Here is a 16,722-nt window from a genome sequence, read left to right as displayed (position 1 = left end):
TCTGTAAGGAATTCCCCGAGCTTGTCCTCTTCCTCTTCTGGAACCAGTCTTAATTTCAGATTCTTACTTTTCCTTTCCAGTTCTAGTAGGGCTAATGCTGAATCATGTTCATGTACTTTTTTTACAATAGGCGCAAACTTTCCTTTGGTTTCTTCAGCAGTGGACCTAGCACTCTCAGCTATTTTCCTTGTTTCCGTAGATTCTTGAACCAATCGGTTTATAGAATCTGTATTAGATGAGATTGTTGTTGTATTCAGGTCTAGTCTTGTTGTCAACTCCGTCAATTTCTTTGAGTTCTCTGTAGACTGTTTAGTGAGTTCTGCAGATTGCTTGGTAAGTACTTCTAGTGACTGATTTATTTTAAGCAGGGCCTGTGTCATTGACTCCATTGATGCTGCTGTTATTTTTTCTTGTGCAGCTGCTGCTCCTGATAAGGAGCCTCTTTTTTGAGCTTGTTTTTGAGCCTGCTTTGTTTTACTTCTTGTTGAAATCTCTTCTGGCGGGTTGCTCATAACTCAAGGTCATTCACACAGGAAAGTTGCAAGTGGAAAATCCCACTGGATACTCCGTAATGTAACTAAGGCCCTCTAGAGGAGGAAATTGTAACCATCCAAAGGCACCCAGAACAAAGAAACAGAAAGTCCAAAGGCAAAAGTCCCATTAAAAGTCTTTAGTTTGTAGCACTTTACTGTTAAAATTGTAATCCACCAAAGTCCCGAGTATGTTTCAAAATAAGTCTTATTTTGTAGCCGCTGTCCTTTGACAGCTCACTTGACAGTTCCTTTTTTCAGGCGATCGCTGCTCCGGCAGCCTGACCAGAAGTGTCAACAGCAGAGGTTTTTTATTCCTTATCCCTTTCTTTTGCAGGTTAAATTAATTCTGTTTCCTCCCCCCCTTCTCCTGCACTACAGGGGGGAGATCCTTTCGATGTCTGGTTTAATAAGAGTTAAGAGGAAAGTCCGTTTAATCACAGCTCAGTCTTTCATTGCTCCGTTAATCATGCAGATCCGGGAGGCTGACTTCCTTAATTTTTGCCTTCCCGTTTTCAGCCAAATCTTCTAGATTTTTAAGTCCCGTTTTTAATTTTGCGTTCTTACTCACGGGTATTGTTGTTGCCAATCTTTAGTTTCAGAAAGGAATCGGCGCTCTCCGTTAATGGCGACGCGGCTTCACTCCGTAAGCTGGGTAGCGATCCTCAGCACCGCGCTCACCCCGATGCCGCTCCGGAGCCTTTAAAAAGGCTCTTTCACGATGCCGGGGGGGCGCAAAGGTGCCCACCGAATCTCCTTGCTCACAGGCTTCAGCGCCTGTGATTTTAGGGGTCCCCCGCTTGCCGTAGCGGGTAAGACCCGAACTTACGGAGCAGTCCTGCCTCGGAGCTCGAGGCTAGGACCGCCATCAAACGCTGGCGCCGACCGGAAGTCCATCGTTTCTTTGAACTGCTCTAGCAGGAATGATCTGTATGACCCAAATGTCTTAGCAAATTCTATTTTTGCATTTCCAGAGTGTGGAAGATGTCCCTTAAATACAGGACTAATCCTGGAGTGTGAGCCAGTCAGGAGAACGGAGCCAGTCAAGAGGACGATGGGGCCATTTTCACAAATGGAAGAGGAGTGGATGGTAAAGTATTTTGATCGCTGCTCCGTTCAGGAGACGCAACTTCTCTTGGTTCCTAAGATTTCCCCCCTCCCGTTTTTAGCCTCACAGCAACCCTGCAAAGTAGGCTATGCTGAGAGGCATCATGGTGTCTGAAGCGGAGCATGCCCAGTCACAAGCAGAAAAAGAAAATGTTTTACTGGGTGAGTGAGCAGCTTCCTGGATACCAGAGGCTCTTCAGCTGCGATTCCTGCATTGCGGGGCGGGGCGGGGGGCTGGATTAGATGACCCTCAGAGTTCCCTTCCAACTTTACAAGTCTGCAGTTCTATGAAACGCCCCCTCATTCCCTCGTCCCCTTCCTCCAACTACATAAAACACAACAACAACTGCGTCCTCGCACGAGCCAGGGGCCTGGGAGCTGTCTGCACGTGTTCAGAGATCCACAACTCTGGGTTTGGATGCGTCGCTCGCTCTGGTATGCAGGCTTGGATTTCAGATGCTTGGTATGCACGCAGCTGCCTCTTGACTCCTCTATTCTTCTCCCTTCCCTGCTTCACAGCAGCCGGACTGGTGCATTTAAAGAGAGAGGAAGGAAAAAACCCTCCTGTAATGTTTGGGGAATTTCAATTGGCATCCCAGGCCTTTTTCCAGCCAACGGAATAACGGTGCAGCTGGGTTTGAATTGCAGGGAACGCCTCCCTGCCTGTTTCCCAGCTCCTGCCGCAGCTGCTCCAGGCAGACAGACAGAAGGGCTGGCTGGCATTCCTGGATCTGATGGGGACAGCTCTCCCCTGGGGCCAGAGAGAGACCCCTGGCTCCTAGCTGCTGACCCCCCGCCGAGTCCCGGAGCGCCCCCATCATGCCGTGGCTGGATTTCTTCTGGGCTTGCTTCAAGAGGCCGAAGGTAAGGGAGCTCCCCCTTCAAAACCTCTCTGAGGCTTTCGCCACGGGTGTCAGCTGCCGGGACACTTTCGATTGCCAAGGTCTCCTCTTTGGTTCAATTTCTTCCGCAGCAGATTGCCCTGCTGTGCCTGGCTCCTGTTGTTGCATATTAGGCAGGGAACCAGCCTGTGGCAGCTAAGTTACCTTTTAAAAAAGGCATTTGACAGTAGTAGCAGCAGCAACAACACCCATCAAGTTTTAAGATGCTCAAATGCTGCAAATTGAAACATCTCAAACTATGGTTGCCAGAATTAAGCGACGTATATATGATGCCTTTGGATGGCCGTTGGCTAAGGCAGTGATGGCAAACCTTTTATAGATGGAGTGCCCAAACTGCAACCCAAAACCCACTTATTTATCGCCAAGTGCCAACATGGCAATTTAACCTGAATACTGAGGTTTTAGTTTAGAAAAAAACAACTCATATATTAACATATTTTGTCTTTAAAAAAACCACAATGACAGAGCTTTCAATGATACAAACAACTTGTAAAAGTTTGCATTAAGATGATCCAAACTAAGTAAGGAAAGCAATCCCAAGTGCTTTCATTGACTTAAAATTAATTGGCAGAGAATTCCACACTTTAATGATTCCTCGCTTTTAAGCTCCAGCCCGAGCAAGCAAGTGTTCTCAGCATGGCCCTCTGAGCGCGTTCAGAGCGGCGCTCCCCTATCACACTGCTGTTTCCTGAAAGGGCCCTGGGGGCTGCCCCATGTGCTAGCCCCACTCCCTCGCCCATCCCTGACTGGTCCCTATGCAGGGTGTCCGGCACGGCCGGAGGCTGTGTAAAGCCTCAACCTCGCAGCAGCAGCAGCAGCAGGAGGAGGAGGAAGGTGGCTGGTGGCGGCAGCATGCCTTTGAGTGCGTGCAGAGTGCTGCACCCTCTCCACCCACAGCGGAGGGTCCCCAAGGGAAAACTGTAGCTCGGATGCACTGGGCAATGTCTGCTGTCTGAGGGCTGAGCCTGCTGGCAACAGCAACATATGAGACTGAATGCCTAGTATCCAGCAGAGAAACCTTCGATCATCAATGCACAGGTTGCAAATGATCTGTGTTTGGGGGAAGGAAGAAGCCTGCACCCCAAATCTCTCCAACAGATAAAACAGGGACAAAATAAAGACAATAGATTTTATTTTTTTGGAGGAGGTGGAGAAAATAGGTGTAGCTTGACTGCATGAGACTGTGGGTTACAGTTGCAGGGGGCAGGAGAGGCTATCTGCAGTGGGTGCCCCCAGGGTTTTGGCTTGAACAGAGTCCCACATGCTGTGCTCATACACTGAGCTTTAGTTTTGCACGGACTGAGTTCCTATGAACATGTGCTGATAAGACACACCCACCCACCCACCCCTGCTTCCTTGCAAAGCGGGGATTCAGAGGTCAACCAGAGCTGCAGCATGCATCTGATTAGGGATCAAGAGGCTGTTCGGGGGCTTTGCCACAAAGAGCCTCCCAAGCCAACAGTTATTTGCTTGCACAAGGCCATTCCAGCGGCTTCTTTAAAAAGAAAACCCAGAAAACCCACAAATTGTACAGTTGTTACTCAGTTGCTGCGGCGGATCCCCACAACGAGACTGAGCTGCTAGTTCCAAGGTAGACAAGTTCTCCTATTTCCTGGGATAGCTCTGTTGGTAGCTCAGCATGAGACTCTCAATCTCAGGTTCATGGGTTTGAGCCCCATTGGCCAAAATATTCCTTTTTTAAAAAAAATATTTTTTATTGATTTTCCAATAAAAAACATCCAATTAGTATATCCATTCATAATACTCCAATTAAAAAAAAACCCAAATTATAGTCCAAATTATAATTATTAATTTTTCGGAGCTCCTCATGGTCTAGATCTCTGAAGCATATCTCCATATCTCAGTGCTGCCTCTCCTCGTTGTTTCTATATTTTCCACATCTCGATTTTGACACTTTATAATTCTACATTGGCCAAAATATTCCTACAATACAGGGGGTTGGACTAGATGACCCTCGTGGCTCTTCTCCAATTCTACAAATTCTATTATCCTGTGCAGTGCTGCTACTGAGCTATTTTTCACCTTTGGCAAGGCTATTTTGTGCGGTAGGCAAGGCTATCTACTTGCGCCCCCCCCCAAAAAAGATTTCTTACTTCAATTTTCAAAAACAGGTGTCTTGTAGAAATGATAAATTTGTTCAAAATATAAATAAAAGCAAATCAGAAATTCATAAGATATAACAAAAATAATCTGTATAAAACTGTGCCCCTCAAAGTGGTCTGCACCCTAGGCAGCTGCTTAGCTGGCTTAAGGATAGCAGAGGCCCTGCTTCTGTGCGTGAAATGCAAGTGCCCTGTCCCCAATGTAAAGATTCACCTGCTGGATGCGATCAGCTCAAGCTGCAATCCCAGGCACACCTGCTTGCTGCAAGTCCCTCTAGTATTTTTATCTGAAGAAGTAGTATCTGAAGAAGTGTGCATGCACACGAAAGCTTATACCCAGGACAAACTTAGTTGGTCTCTAAGGTGCTACTGGACAAATTGTTTAGTATTTTTATTATCATTACAGTGGTACCTCAGGTTAAGTACTTAATTCGTTCCGGAGGTCCGTACTTAACCTGAAACTGTTCTTAACCTGAAGCACCACTTTAGCTAATGGGGCCTCCTGCTGCTGCCGCGCTGCCGGAGCCTGATTTCTGTTCTTATCCTGAAGCAAAGTTCTTAACCTGAAGCACTATTTCTGGCTTAGTGGAGTGTGTAACCCGAAGTGTATGTAACCTGAAGCGTATGTAACCCGAAGTACCACTGTACTAATTACCTGCCCTTTGCCCTAGGGTCCCGCGATGGGTTGCAACATTGAAACACAAAATTTAAATCTATAAATCAGTTTGTGCACATGTTCGTCCAGGGGCCCATGCTCCAATATATTTTAAGCACCTGGGCATGTCCCTGGACAATGTAATCTCTTTGTCAAGAGTTAAATATTGTGCCAGGGTCCCTGTCCTCCTCACATACTAAGGGAGGAGAGAGAGAAATAGAAGAAACAGAAGAGGGAGAGCCCAGGGGCCGTCATGTTGGAGGAGGCAGCTGTGGAGTGTTGCACGAGATGTCAGAGGGCAGGAATGTCTGCGGGAAATTTATCCCATTTGCTGGAGGGAGAAATCCACCCAAGCCAAATCGCAGTCCCTAGGAGCAAGGCTCATTGGGCTGGGGAGAGGCTGCCCCTAACTAAGGCCACTTGCATTTAATATTCCTCGTAGACTCTCTGTAGGAGGCCTCCCCAGAGTCTCAAGGGACCTCGCAGAAGAAGTTTAGGAATGTCCCATTCTCATGAATTTCACTTTCCCACAGGCCATTGGGGACCCTCTTTCCTGTCTCAAGCTCAGGGGCTTAAGGAAGAGGCACTGGGACACTGGCCTCTAGCTGTTGTGAATCAGTAGGGTTTTTAAGGGGGGGGGGGAGGGATAGAAGACTCAAGGGCAGGTCTGGAAAAACTCAGAAATCAGCCCAGCTTTGAGAGTTCCAACCAGGTGGAACGCACAGCATGTTGCGGGGCAGGGGCAGGAACTTTGTCCAGTCTCCAGCAAGCTCTTTCAGCTTCTACAGAAGCCTTTGCCACCCTGATATACATCTCCAGATGTTTTGAACTCCCATCTGCCTTATCCAGCACTGCCATGCCAGCTGGGGCTCATGCGAAAGGTCTGGAGCCTGTGATCCTGTGTCTGTTGAGCTGAGAACGCACAAGAGCAAACTTGGTGAGCTACCCAGACCAGGCCTTTTAATTGGACTCAGATGCCTGTGATGAAAGTGTTCAGTAGCCCAGTTTCAAAACGGTTCCTTCCAATTGTTTATTTCCCCTGTTCTTTGATGGCCCTTTTGCAGTCCTGAGTTTTCAGTAGGGCAAGCGAAGGTCGCTATGAACCTGCTCCTGATTAGGGAGATGGCGGAGGCTCTTCCTCATCATATATATTTAACTGACCTTTCTACACAAATAGCCCAACCATTGTTTTGGATCTATTATTACCCAAAGGCACTACCATTAGCCACTGGTGTCACCCCTACACCCCCCCCAAAAATACTGCATCACGGTCAGGATCATTTTAAAAAATCCTCTTTGTAAAACTAGCTCTGGAAATTTGGTTGGGATCTTTGTCCATGGCCAAAGTTCCCAAGAATAAGACTGCCAGGGGTTTCAAAGGTTTGCATGGGATGTATATAGAGAGGTGTGTGGGTTGAATAACTAATCTTTATTGTTGTGTGTTATTTCTTCCAGTGTTTCACATCACTGGACCGGAGGAGGGACGTGGGTGAGTTGCAGTGACCTCTGTCTTCATTTAGTCTTTCATTTGTTGCTGGGACATTTGTTGCATACCACAGGCAGAATACACTAAATTCTATGCAACCCAGAGAACCCAGATCAGGGCTGTGCGAGCCCCGGTGCCCTAATCAATCAATCAATCAATCAATCAATCAATCAATCAATCATTTATTGTGCTTGACTAAAAGCCATGACAAATTCAATGACAGATCCAGCAAGTCAGTTAAAACCCGCACTCGCCATTCCTCCCCCTTTTCTTCTTCTTCTTCCTAATTGTTTAATCCAATTCATGAACCAAGAACTTACACATTGACCACTAATAATGAAACGTAAGTTGTAGATATGTTTCCACATTTATTATGCTATTTTTGTGATATACGACATGAGAAAACTTGGTATACTTATTTGTATAACATTATTCTTGTTTATAAAACCCAATAAAAAAACCTAAACACTAAAACTAAAAGAAATCCAGAGATATACATCCATTTCCAATCAGTCAAATTAATGAATCGGCTGCACCACGATAGCCAAGTCTGCCCCTGCCCAGATTCAGGGTCAATAAAAGCTGAACTGCAGCCTCAAATAACAAGTTGTAACATCCGTTTGATTATTCTGTACAATTTACTTAACTTCCAATATCCCTGGAGGGGGGCCCAAAAGTCATGTGGGGAGTGAATAAAAAAGTGGTGGGATGAGGAATCCTGAGGGAATCCAAAGGGTGAGGGGGCTAAAATGCCAAAGGCATGGGGCACTTTTGACTTTGATGAAAGCTGTCCATGCTATAATACTAGCGGTTGTCAAGTGCCCACTGACTTCTGAGGTGTTTTTCCTCAATGTCATAAGGACTAGAAACCTGTTGAATTAAAATAGATTGGCAGTTCCATGACAGTACTGAATTCTGTGCTTGGTGCCAATTTCCCTGATGGCATGTGGCATGGCACTGTCAGGGAGGGGAGCCCAATTTTTCCCCATCTGCGGAGTGCGTGGTCACTTGTTGCTCTGTATTTTGGTGATGTTGTATGTGTCTTGTTGAGAAAGAGAAAGAGAAAGAGAAAGAAAGGAATCCAGTTACACCAAAGTATATACAGATTTTTTTTGCAAATGCTTCATTTACACCCGACCCTTGGACTCCTGAATAGCTTCTCTTACGTAGGAACTCGACCTTGCAGTATGGCATGTATATTGAAATGTCAAGTTCTGAAATGTTCTGTTTTGTGAGTGAGAGAAGAGTGCAGCAAATAAAAATACATCCACATACTTAAAACTCCTAAGAAAAGAAGTATTTTATTTTGAAACCAGTATTTCAAAGCATCCCTTCTCCCTCTCCCATTACAAAGAGTTTGCTGATTTCTCCACACCAAGCTCCCTGCATGCAAGCTTTGCAAGGTTGTTGTAACAGGCAAGCAGGATGATCTGAGAGTCTATAATGCTTCCCCTGCCCAAAGCCTTCCTCCTCTGCTCTGCAATCAGCCATTTTGTGGTGAAAGATATAATTGCTGTCCATTAATCAGAAGATCAGACATGAGTATATTCACTTACACAAGGCTCCCAAAATTTGGGGTGTCAGAGAGAAGGGTTGACTGGAGGCCCTTGTTGACTTTCCATATTTGGGTCTGAGTTCATTTCAGCCAGCTTGCAAATAGCCACTGGCCTGGTTGTCTGTGGCAAGTAGGAATCGCAGCTGAAGTCTCAATAGCAGCGACACACAACAGGGTTCATGAAACTGCCTCCATGCCTCTTCTCATTTCCCTCTTTGGACATTTGCAATGACCCGGTGGATGCTGGTGAGCTGCTTGCTTTGCAGAGCAGATGACGCTGTGAAAACCTGGCTGCTTTCCCCAGAAGAGGGCGCTATTTCTCCACCCTCCTCGGCCCCTTTCTAACCCGGGGCAGGCCATGACCACCTGACCTGCCTAACGCAGTTCCCATTCAGGTCCAAAGGCTGCTCTCTTCTACAGTCTCCTTCCTCTCGCTTCTCTCTGGTGACGCTAACCAAACTTCCCATCTATTGTTTCTGGGGTAAACAAGAAGCAAAGGATCTTGAAGCGAACACAGCTGGCTGGTGCTATGCCCTGGACTGAGTTTGCTCTAGCAAACAATGGCTTTGGCACCTTCAGTGAGCAAATTTACTCCCATCGCTGCCCCGTTAGTTATTGAAAAGGGGGTGAAAACTGGCACAATCTCGTGGGGTGTTCAGCAGTTGTGGCACTTCCTGGGCAAGGCAACTTTGCAAAATGAGAGGGGCCAGATTGCTCCCAGAGCCCCGTGAAGTAATATTCGTGACTAGCAGAGGTGTGCCCAGTGCTGCGGCTTGTCAATTAAAACTACTCATTACATTATCATTGAACTTCACTCCCGATTTGTAATTGAATTTGGTAATTTAATGACGGATGCGCACCACCTTGAATTCTTGGGAGAGAATCGTCGAGTTGGAAGGGACCTCAATGGTCATCTAATCCAACCCTCCCACAATGCCTTATAAAGGGGATGGCAGTGATGAATGAATAAATAAATAAATGAGTTTATAATTATAATTTATGTATTATCATCCGTGAATCAAGCCAGGACTCTTTAGGGAAGGAGTTTCAAAGCAGCGGGTGCTACAGCCGAGAAGGCTAAAGCATCCATAAGGTAAAAGTAAAGGGACCCCTGACTGTTAGGTCCAGTCGCAGACGACTCTGGGGTTGCGGCGCTCATCTGTATGTGGGGGCGTTCATTGTGGCCTGTTTAATTGCTCCATGAAAGTGAGACCTAGAGGTCTTATTTATTTGTTATTATTACAATCACAGACAACAAAGTGCAATCTGACAAAGGGTTTGGAAGAGAGACTGGGCCTCCTTAAATGATTGATAGGTGAGGCTCAGGAGGTGGGGGTTGGACTAGATGACACTTGGGATCCCTTCCAACTTACTGTTCCGTGATTCGATGATAAGGAAGTGGTTCTTTCTTGCTGTGTACTGAAAAGCTCAGCAATTTACTGGAATTGAAATTAAAAACTAAAACTGATTTGGTTTGCAAATACTCTCACACACAAACAGAGTGATCAGAGGGAATCTCCCGTCTTGGTTCATTTCTGCAGTCAAGCTTGTGATCTCTGGCTCTGAGTCATTCTGGGGTGCTTCACGCCCGGCATCCTTGCTGAAAATAAACCTTCCAGCACCAGCCTTGTCTGCCCTCAAGAAAAGCAAAAAAACCACCAACACCCCAATCTTGGCTAGACAGCTTTTCCCCACTGTGTCTGGACAAGGTTTACAGGATCTATCCCAAGCTTGACTATTTAGATCTGGACTTTCTGTCCTACTGACTCTGGGCTATAGCTGGGGGTGCAGTGGGGCTCCATCCTGCCTATATTGGACAACTTGGAGAGTTTTGCATTTAGGAGCCAAGAGACTCTACAGAGTTTCTTTGAGTTCTGATGGCGAAGGGGAAATCAGTGGCTGGTTTTTCCTCATCTTCCAGGGTATCGCTTTCAAATCTTGGCTGCTTCTTGTCTCCCCAAAGCTCTTTGCAGTTTCCCTCTTATCAGTCCTCACCACACTCTGTCTTCTGTGATATCATATTTTTTTTTTTAATACTTTTTTATTCGAGCTTTAAATAATACACATGTCTATATAAATATACATTGTACAAATCATCATATCACTGAACGTATAAACATACATATAAATAAATTATTGTTAATTTTTTCTTTTTTACAAAAGAGGAAAGAAAAAAAAAGGTTCAAAAAACAAAAATTTCTTATCATCAAAACAAAAAACAAAAAAACAAAAACAAAAAAAACAAAAAAAAAACAAAAAAAACCCTTTGGACTTTATTTAGTCCTGGACTTCCCTCCACCCTATTGGTAAGTATCAAATAATCCTACATTCACGTATTTTCTCTTAATCTTAAATATTAGACATTCTCTGTTAGAGTTAATCCAGGCCCACCAGTGTCTTCTACTATTTATTTTCAATATATTTCCAGTATTTACTCCAATTTTTATGAAATTTTTGCTCATCTTGGTCTCGTATTCTACCCGTTAATCTAGCAAGTTCGGCGTATTCCACCATTTTAATCTGCCAATCACTTATACTAGGTATGGTTTCCATTTTCCAGTTTTGTGCCAGCATAGTTCTTGCGGCTGTGGTGGCATAGAGGAATATATTCTTGTCTTCTTTTTTAATCTCTTTACCCAACATTCCTAGCAGAAAGGCTTCAGGTTTTTTGGGAAAAGTATATTTAAGAATTTTTTTAAGTTCATTATATATTAGTTCCCAAAATTTTTTCACTTTATTACATAACCACCACATGTGGTAAAAATCGCCTTCTGCTTCCCCACATTTCCAGCATCTTTTGTTCTTTAACCTGTAGATTTTAGCTAGTTTCATAGGTGTAAGATGCCACCTATATATCATCTTCCACATATTTTCCCTCAGTGCCATACACGCCGTAAACTTTGTGTTATTATTCCATAATTCTAACCACCTTTCAAAATCAATGTTATAACCCACGTCTATCGCCCACTTTGTCATTGCCTCCTTCACCTCCTCGTCTTTAGTGTACCACTCCAGTAATATGTCGTAAATCCTAGACAGTGTCTTCTGTGATATCATTGCACCTTTGGGAGCTGAAGGGAACCCATCAAGACTGTTTGCTTTTTGATCCTTCTCCACAAGAGCTTACATTAGATAGCACTGGAGGTGATGAAGCGCAGTGGCAAAAGTTCCTTTCATTGTATAAAGCAACCAAGGTCCCTTTCTAATAAAAATACACCAGAGGCTCTCTGGTTTGTGAATAGTATTACATTTGTCGCTCATCTTTCTTCCATCATGGAACCCAGAAGCAGTGCATGTGGTTCCTATCCATAAGAACATCAGAAGAGGCTGCTGGATCAAGCCAATGGCCCATCTAATCCAGCATCCTGTTCTCACAGTGGCTGAACAGTTGCCTGTGGGAAACCAGCAAGGAGGACATGACAACAAGAGGCCTCTCCCCTCCTGTGGTTTCCAGCAACGGATATTCAGAAGCATTTCTGGCTCCAGTTGTGGAGGCAGAGCAAAGTCATTATGGCCAGTAGCCATCAAGATAGCCCTCTCTTTCATAAATTTGTCTAATCTTCTTTTAAAGCCACCAAGGTTGGTGGCCATTACTTCCTCCCCACAAAGAGGGCTGGGAAAGTTCCCCGTCAGAAATCCTGGAGGACTTGCCAATCAGTGTGGACAATCCTAAGACAAGTGGACTAATGGTTGAACTCAAGAAAAGGAGAGGACCCTTTCCAGAGGAATTCTTTCAGGAAGTTTTAAGTCAACTAGCGCTTTTCAGAGTTACTGTAGTTGTCAGACGTGGCCTTACTATGAAGCATAGGGACACGGGTGGATCTGTGGTCTAAACCACTGAGCCTCTTGGGCGTGCTGATCAGAAGGCAGTTCGAATCCCCATGACATAGTGAGCTCCCATTGCTCTGTCCCAGCTCCTGCCAACCTAGCAGTTTGAAAGCACACCAGTACAAGTAGAGAATTAGGTAACACTGCGGCAGGAAGGTAAACGGCATTTCCATGCACTCTGGCTTCCGTCAGTGTTCTGTTGCACCTGAAGTGGTTTAGTCATGCTGGCCACATGACCCGGAAAGCTGTCTGTGGACAAATGCCGGCTCCCTCGGCCTGAAAGCGAGATGAGTGCTGCAACCCCATAGTCGCCTTTGACTGGACTTAACCGTCCAGGGGTCCTTTACCTTTACCTTACTATGTGGCATGTTGAAGTGGTGAATCTGTGAGTGCGCGTACATGGGCATTTGGGCTGCAGCCCACAGGAAACTGTCTGGAATAAGTCCAACTTAAAGGGTCAAAGTTCATTCTGCTCCATGGTGGATTGGGTCCTGCCTCGATCAGCGTCTGGCGGAGATATAGGAGCACTTGGATTTCCCACCTAAGTTTCGGAAAGGTCTTTGGCCATCTTGATATGAACAAATTCACAAGGCAGGGATACGTCACGGGACTCCGCATGACCGTAAAAATAAAATGCAAGCTTTTTAAAATGTGTGACTTAAACTTCAAACTTTCCAGCATGCGGTTACAGGAAAACTCTTGCGTTGAAATAAGAAGTGCAGTCAGACAGTTACACAACATCTCCTTTCTTCTCCTCTTGGGAGAGTCTGAATTTTCATGCCTTCCCCAGCTGTGAAAGTTTCCACTCGCCTCTGAAGCCCTCCCTGCCCCCCCCCCCACCAGCGATGATTTCCGGCCCCAGAATAGTCATCCAGCTCTAGGAAGGCCTCCTGCTTGCTTGAGCATCCCAGCAGAAGCTTTGAGCACAGCGACCCTTGATGGTTTGCGGAGGGGCATGCATTCAAAATCTGGACCGCAGGCAGATGTTAAAAGCGCCTCACATTCTCTAGCCATACCAACTCTGCCCACATTTTGCAACGGGTATGAATTATACGCATGGAACATTTGTGCCTGGGTTGATTTATAGAGCTTCTGCTATAGGTTTAAGAAAATAAGGTTTGAAATTATACTTGTTTTCTGTCTTTTGTTTGTGTATGTTTTTATTGTTGTTTGTGTTTATATGTTTTTATTGGAAACTTTAATAAATATCATTAAAAAAAAAAAAAAGATTTATAGAGCTTCTGCAAGCAGGGAGGGGAAGGCAAGAAAACTTAGCATTCCTCACTCAGAGGCAGTGAATACCATAGAATTATAAAGTGTTAGGGTTGGAAGAGACACCAGAGCTCATCTAGTCTAACCTGCTGCAACCTAGGGTGAGGGTTCCTGGAAACTACAGGAGGGGAGAGTGTTGCTCTTGTGCTCAGGTCCTGCTTGGAAATTTCGCTTTGGGAAATCTGGCTGACACTGTGAGAAGAGGATGCTGGACTAGATGGGCCCCCCTTTGGCCTGATCCAGCAAGGGGTCTTCTTAGGTTTTTAACGGAATCTCCTTCTCCACCATTGGAGGAATTCTAATTTAATCTTCCTGGTACTGGATGGCTTTGCTCCCCCGCTACAAAATCATGAAAACAGATTTTGTCCACGACTGTGGAATACACACAACTGGATCACAAAGTGCTCATCTGTGTACCGTGTGGACGCAGGGATCGCCTTCGCAACACATTCACAATCCCTCGAGGAGGAGGAACTGTAAGAAGGTGGCAGTTTGGGGGGGCCCTGAGGTCTCCTGGGGTTTCCTGGCTCAGGTGCTGTACTTGTCACATGAGTTAACCCTCCCCTGAAGGAAGAAAAGCTCCCCCCCCCCCAAAAAAAGGCAGCACGAACCAGCTCCAATCTTCTTGTTGTTCAGCACTTTGGAAAATAGCTTCCAGAGTCCTAAGCAAGGCAGGAAATCCACTGCAGGCTCCAAACATCCTCTTGAGGATTAAGAGGAAGTTTTGGTGTACAAGGCAGGAGAGAGGGGCAGGCAGGACTTAACCCTTTCCAAGCCCATCCCATCTCGCCTATAAATACTCTCCCTCTACCATCACCATTTTTTAAACCATGCTCTGAAACTAAAAGTGGCTCTTGTTGAGGTGGGAATGGCATTGGGGGAAAGTGAAGTGTGTGTGGGATGGGTGGGTGAAGCATCCCTCTTTCATGCCAACCCTTCCGCATTAGTGCCTCTCCCCACATCACAATTATCCTTGCAGATGTGTATTGGTGAACATGTACCATTCCCGCAAAGAACACAGACTGAACATAGACCAGCATGCCTGAAGTTTTGCCTCTTCTCCCATTTGACACTCACAACAGCCCTGTAAGGTAGGTTGGCTGAGGAAGAGTAACTGGCCCAAAGTAACCCAAATAGGAATCTGAAGCTGGGTCTCCTCTGTCCTAGCCTGATGCTCTAACCACTTCATCCTGCTGGTCTAGTAACAGCAACTTAGAGCAGCTTCCAACCAAGCACAGATGAGAAACAACAGCCTGCATACTAAGAGCCAACAGATTAAAGCCAACAATTGTAAAAGCAGCAATGGAAATATATTTTTTTTAAATAGCAGCACAGCTAAATATTAAAAGCCTGTGGAAAGAAAAGTCAAGAGAAAGGAGACTGGGCCAAAGTGGCAGGTCCAGGGCCTCGATGGTGGTGGCCCCACCATCATGAAAGCCCCACCCCTTCTTTTCATTGCCTGAACTGGTTGTGCCATTGGCCCTCCTGAGCAGAGGATGGATGGATGACGTTTACTTACAGTATATGCTGCATTCCCACAAAACAGCTTACAGCAAAATTCAAAACATTGGAACTACAGAGTATTAGTAAGTTCAAAAATCCGGCAAACACTATTGCAAAAACAAAACTATATAGGTTTAAGTATATACAATACAATGCAAAACAAGTGTTAATCACTAATAAAGTTTCTGGCACTGGTCTGGCTGCACACTAGGAGCCTGGCTTAAACACAGTTCAGAGATGGGTCTTCTTTCCATGCTAGAGGACATTCAGCTGACTCCCGCAGATGTACTCCACAGCAGGCTGACAGCAGCAAGAGGCAAATGCCAGGGAAGGCAAAGGATGGCAAGGCTCTCCGCCAGCCTCCTGGAAGTACCAAATGCTGGTGCAGGTCTTACTGGGATGGTTTGGGAGCAAACGGACCCAGGGCCATTCAGAGCTTTAAAGGCAGAGAGAACAGCACTTCACTGAGCCTGGGGAGAAGCAGGAAGGCGAAGAAGCTGCAACCAGATGCCAGCGGTTTAGTGCCATGCGAAATGTCTCAGCGCTGCCATTTGACCAACTGAAGTTTCCTGAGCAGTTTTCAAAGGAGGCCTCCGCATGGACAGCAACGAAAGGCAGCCAGGACATCATGGGGATTCTGCGACGCATTTCGTACCTGCAAAGCAGCATCAGTCTGGAAGTGGCCTAAGCGCCCCCCTCCCTGTCTGGCCTCACCTGTTGGACGGCAACCCTGCCATCCACGGAGCAGCTGGGCAGATGCTCAGAAAGGGGCCAGGGCTGCCCCCTAGTGGCGTTTCCGAGAAGGCTCTTCGAAGCAGGATTCCCCGACGTGGCGCCTTGCTGGTGTCTTTGGCGCCCGGTCGTGGGAGGAAGAGCCTTGAAAGCGGAGTTGCCCCGTCCCTACCGGTGCCTTTCCTCTCCCTTCCGAGCCCGGGGGAGCCCCAGCGGGTTCTGCTTTCCCGTCGAGGGCGTGGTCGTCGAGGAGGAGCCTGCCCGGCCCTGGATCTCCCTCGCCTAGGCGGCGCAGAGGCGCAAAGGCTCAGACGGAGGATGGAGCGTCCGGGCGCAGCGAGAGGCTCCCGACGGCGCGCCCTGTCCGGCGGCGGAGGCAGGACCTGCGGGCGTTCCTTCTCGCGGCTGCTGCGGGCGCGCAAAGCAGGCGTCGGGGGTGGTGGAGGGTCCCGGGGGAAGCCAGGTAAGCACCCGTCCGCTCGTGGTGCGGGATTCGGCCCCTTTCAGCCTCTGCTTTTCCCGCTGCTCTGTCTTTGGTCCCGCTTTACGCGGTTGGACTGATTTACTTGCTCCATTGCTTTTACAGGTACTTACTTTAATTTGAGTTTATTTGCTTTCTTGCATTTACTAATGATTTCTTGCATGTCTCTCCCACCTTCTGTTCTCCAAGCATAGGAGCCAACTCCTAGGGTCCGAGGTCCCTTCGGTCCCCCTCCCCATTTTTTTAAAGCGTCCAGCCCCCTCCTCCCAAGTTGACGGGCATTGCCATTCAAATGATGAGCCTGCCCCGAGTCATGTGATTGATTATGCGGGGGCGGGGCTCACCTGCCACCCCCATTTATTTTATTCAAGTTGGCACCCCTACCTCCAAGGATCTCGAGGCGGCCTACGGTGGTTCTCCCCCACCTCGTTTAATCCTCACAACAACCCTGTGAGGTAGGTTAGACTAAGAAACTGACTTGTCCAAGCAGTGGCGGACTTTGGGTTTTCTATTTTCAGCAGTGCCCTGTGCGATGCCAACATTCATTC

The 16,722-nt window shown here is 46.6% G+C and overlaps 1 protein-coding gene across 2 annotated transcripts in view; it reads left to right on the top strand.

Annotated features, from left to right (window-relative positions):
• Positions 1-2,294: 2,294 nt before the first annotated feature.
• Positions 2,295-16,722, top strand: part of STARD8 (StAR related lipid transfer domain containing 8) — a 67,523-nt gene continuing 53,095 nt past the window's right edge. The window contains exons 1-2 of one of the 2 annotated variants that reach the window (XM_081870812.1): positions 2,295-2,501; positions 6,773-6,806. In XM_081870812.1, the coding sequence (XP_081726938.1) occupies positions 2,457-2,501; positions 6,773-6,806 (79 nt within the window). In that variant the 5' untranslated portion in view covers positions 2,295-2,456. Of the gene's footprint in view, positions 2,502-6,772; positions 6,807-15,136; positions 16,157-16,722 lie in introns of those variants that run through there. The other variant, XM_081870811.1, reaches the window with a different exon arrangement.

The sequence above is a fragment of the Podarcis erhardii genome, assembly GCF_964252035.2.
Source record: "Podarcis erhardii genome assembly, chromosome: 7".
NCBI lineage: Eukaryota > Metazoa > Chordata > Lepidosauria > Squamata > Lacertidae > Podarcis > Podarcis erhardii.
The sequence above is the reverse complement of the archived record's forward strand: the minus strand, read 5'-3'. Positions and strand labels throughout refer to the sequence as shown.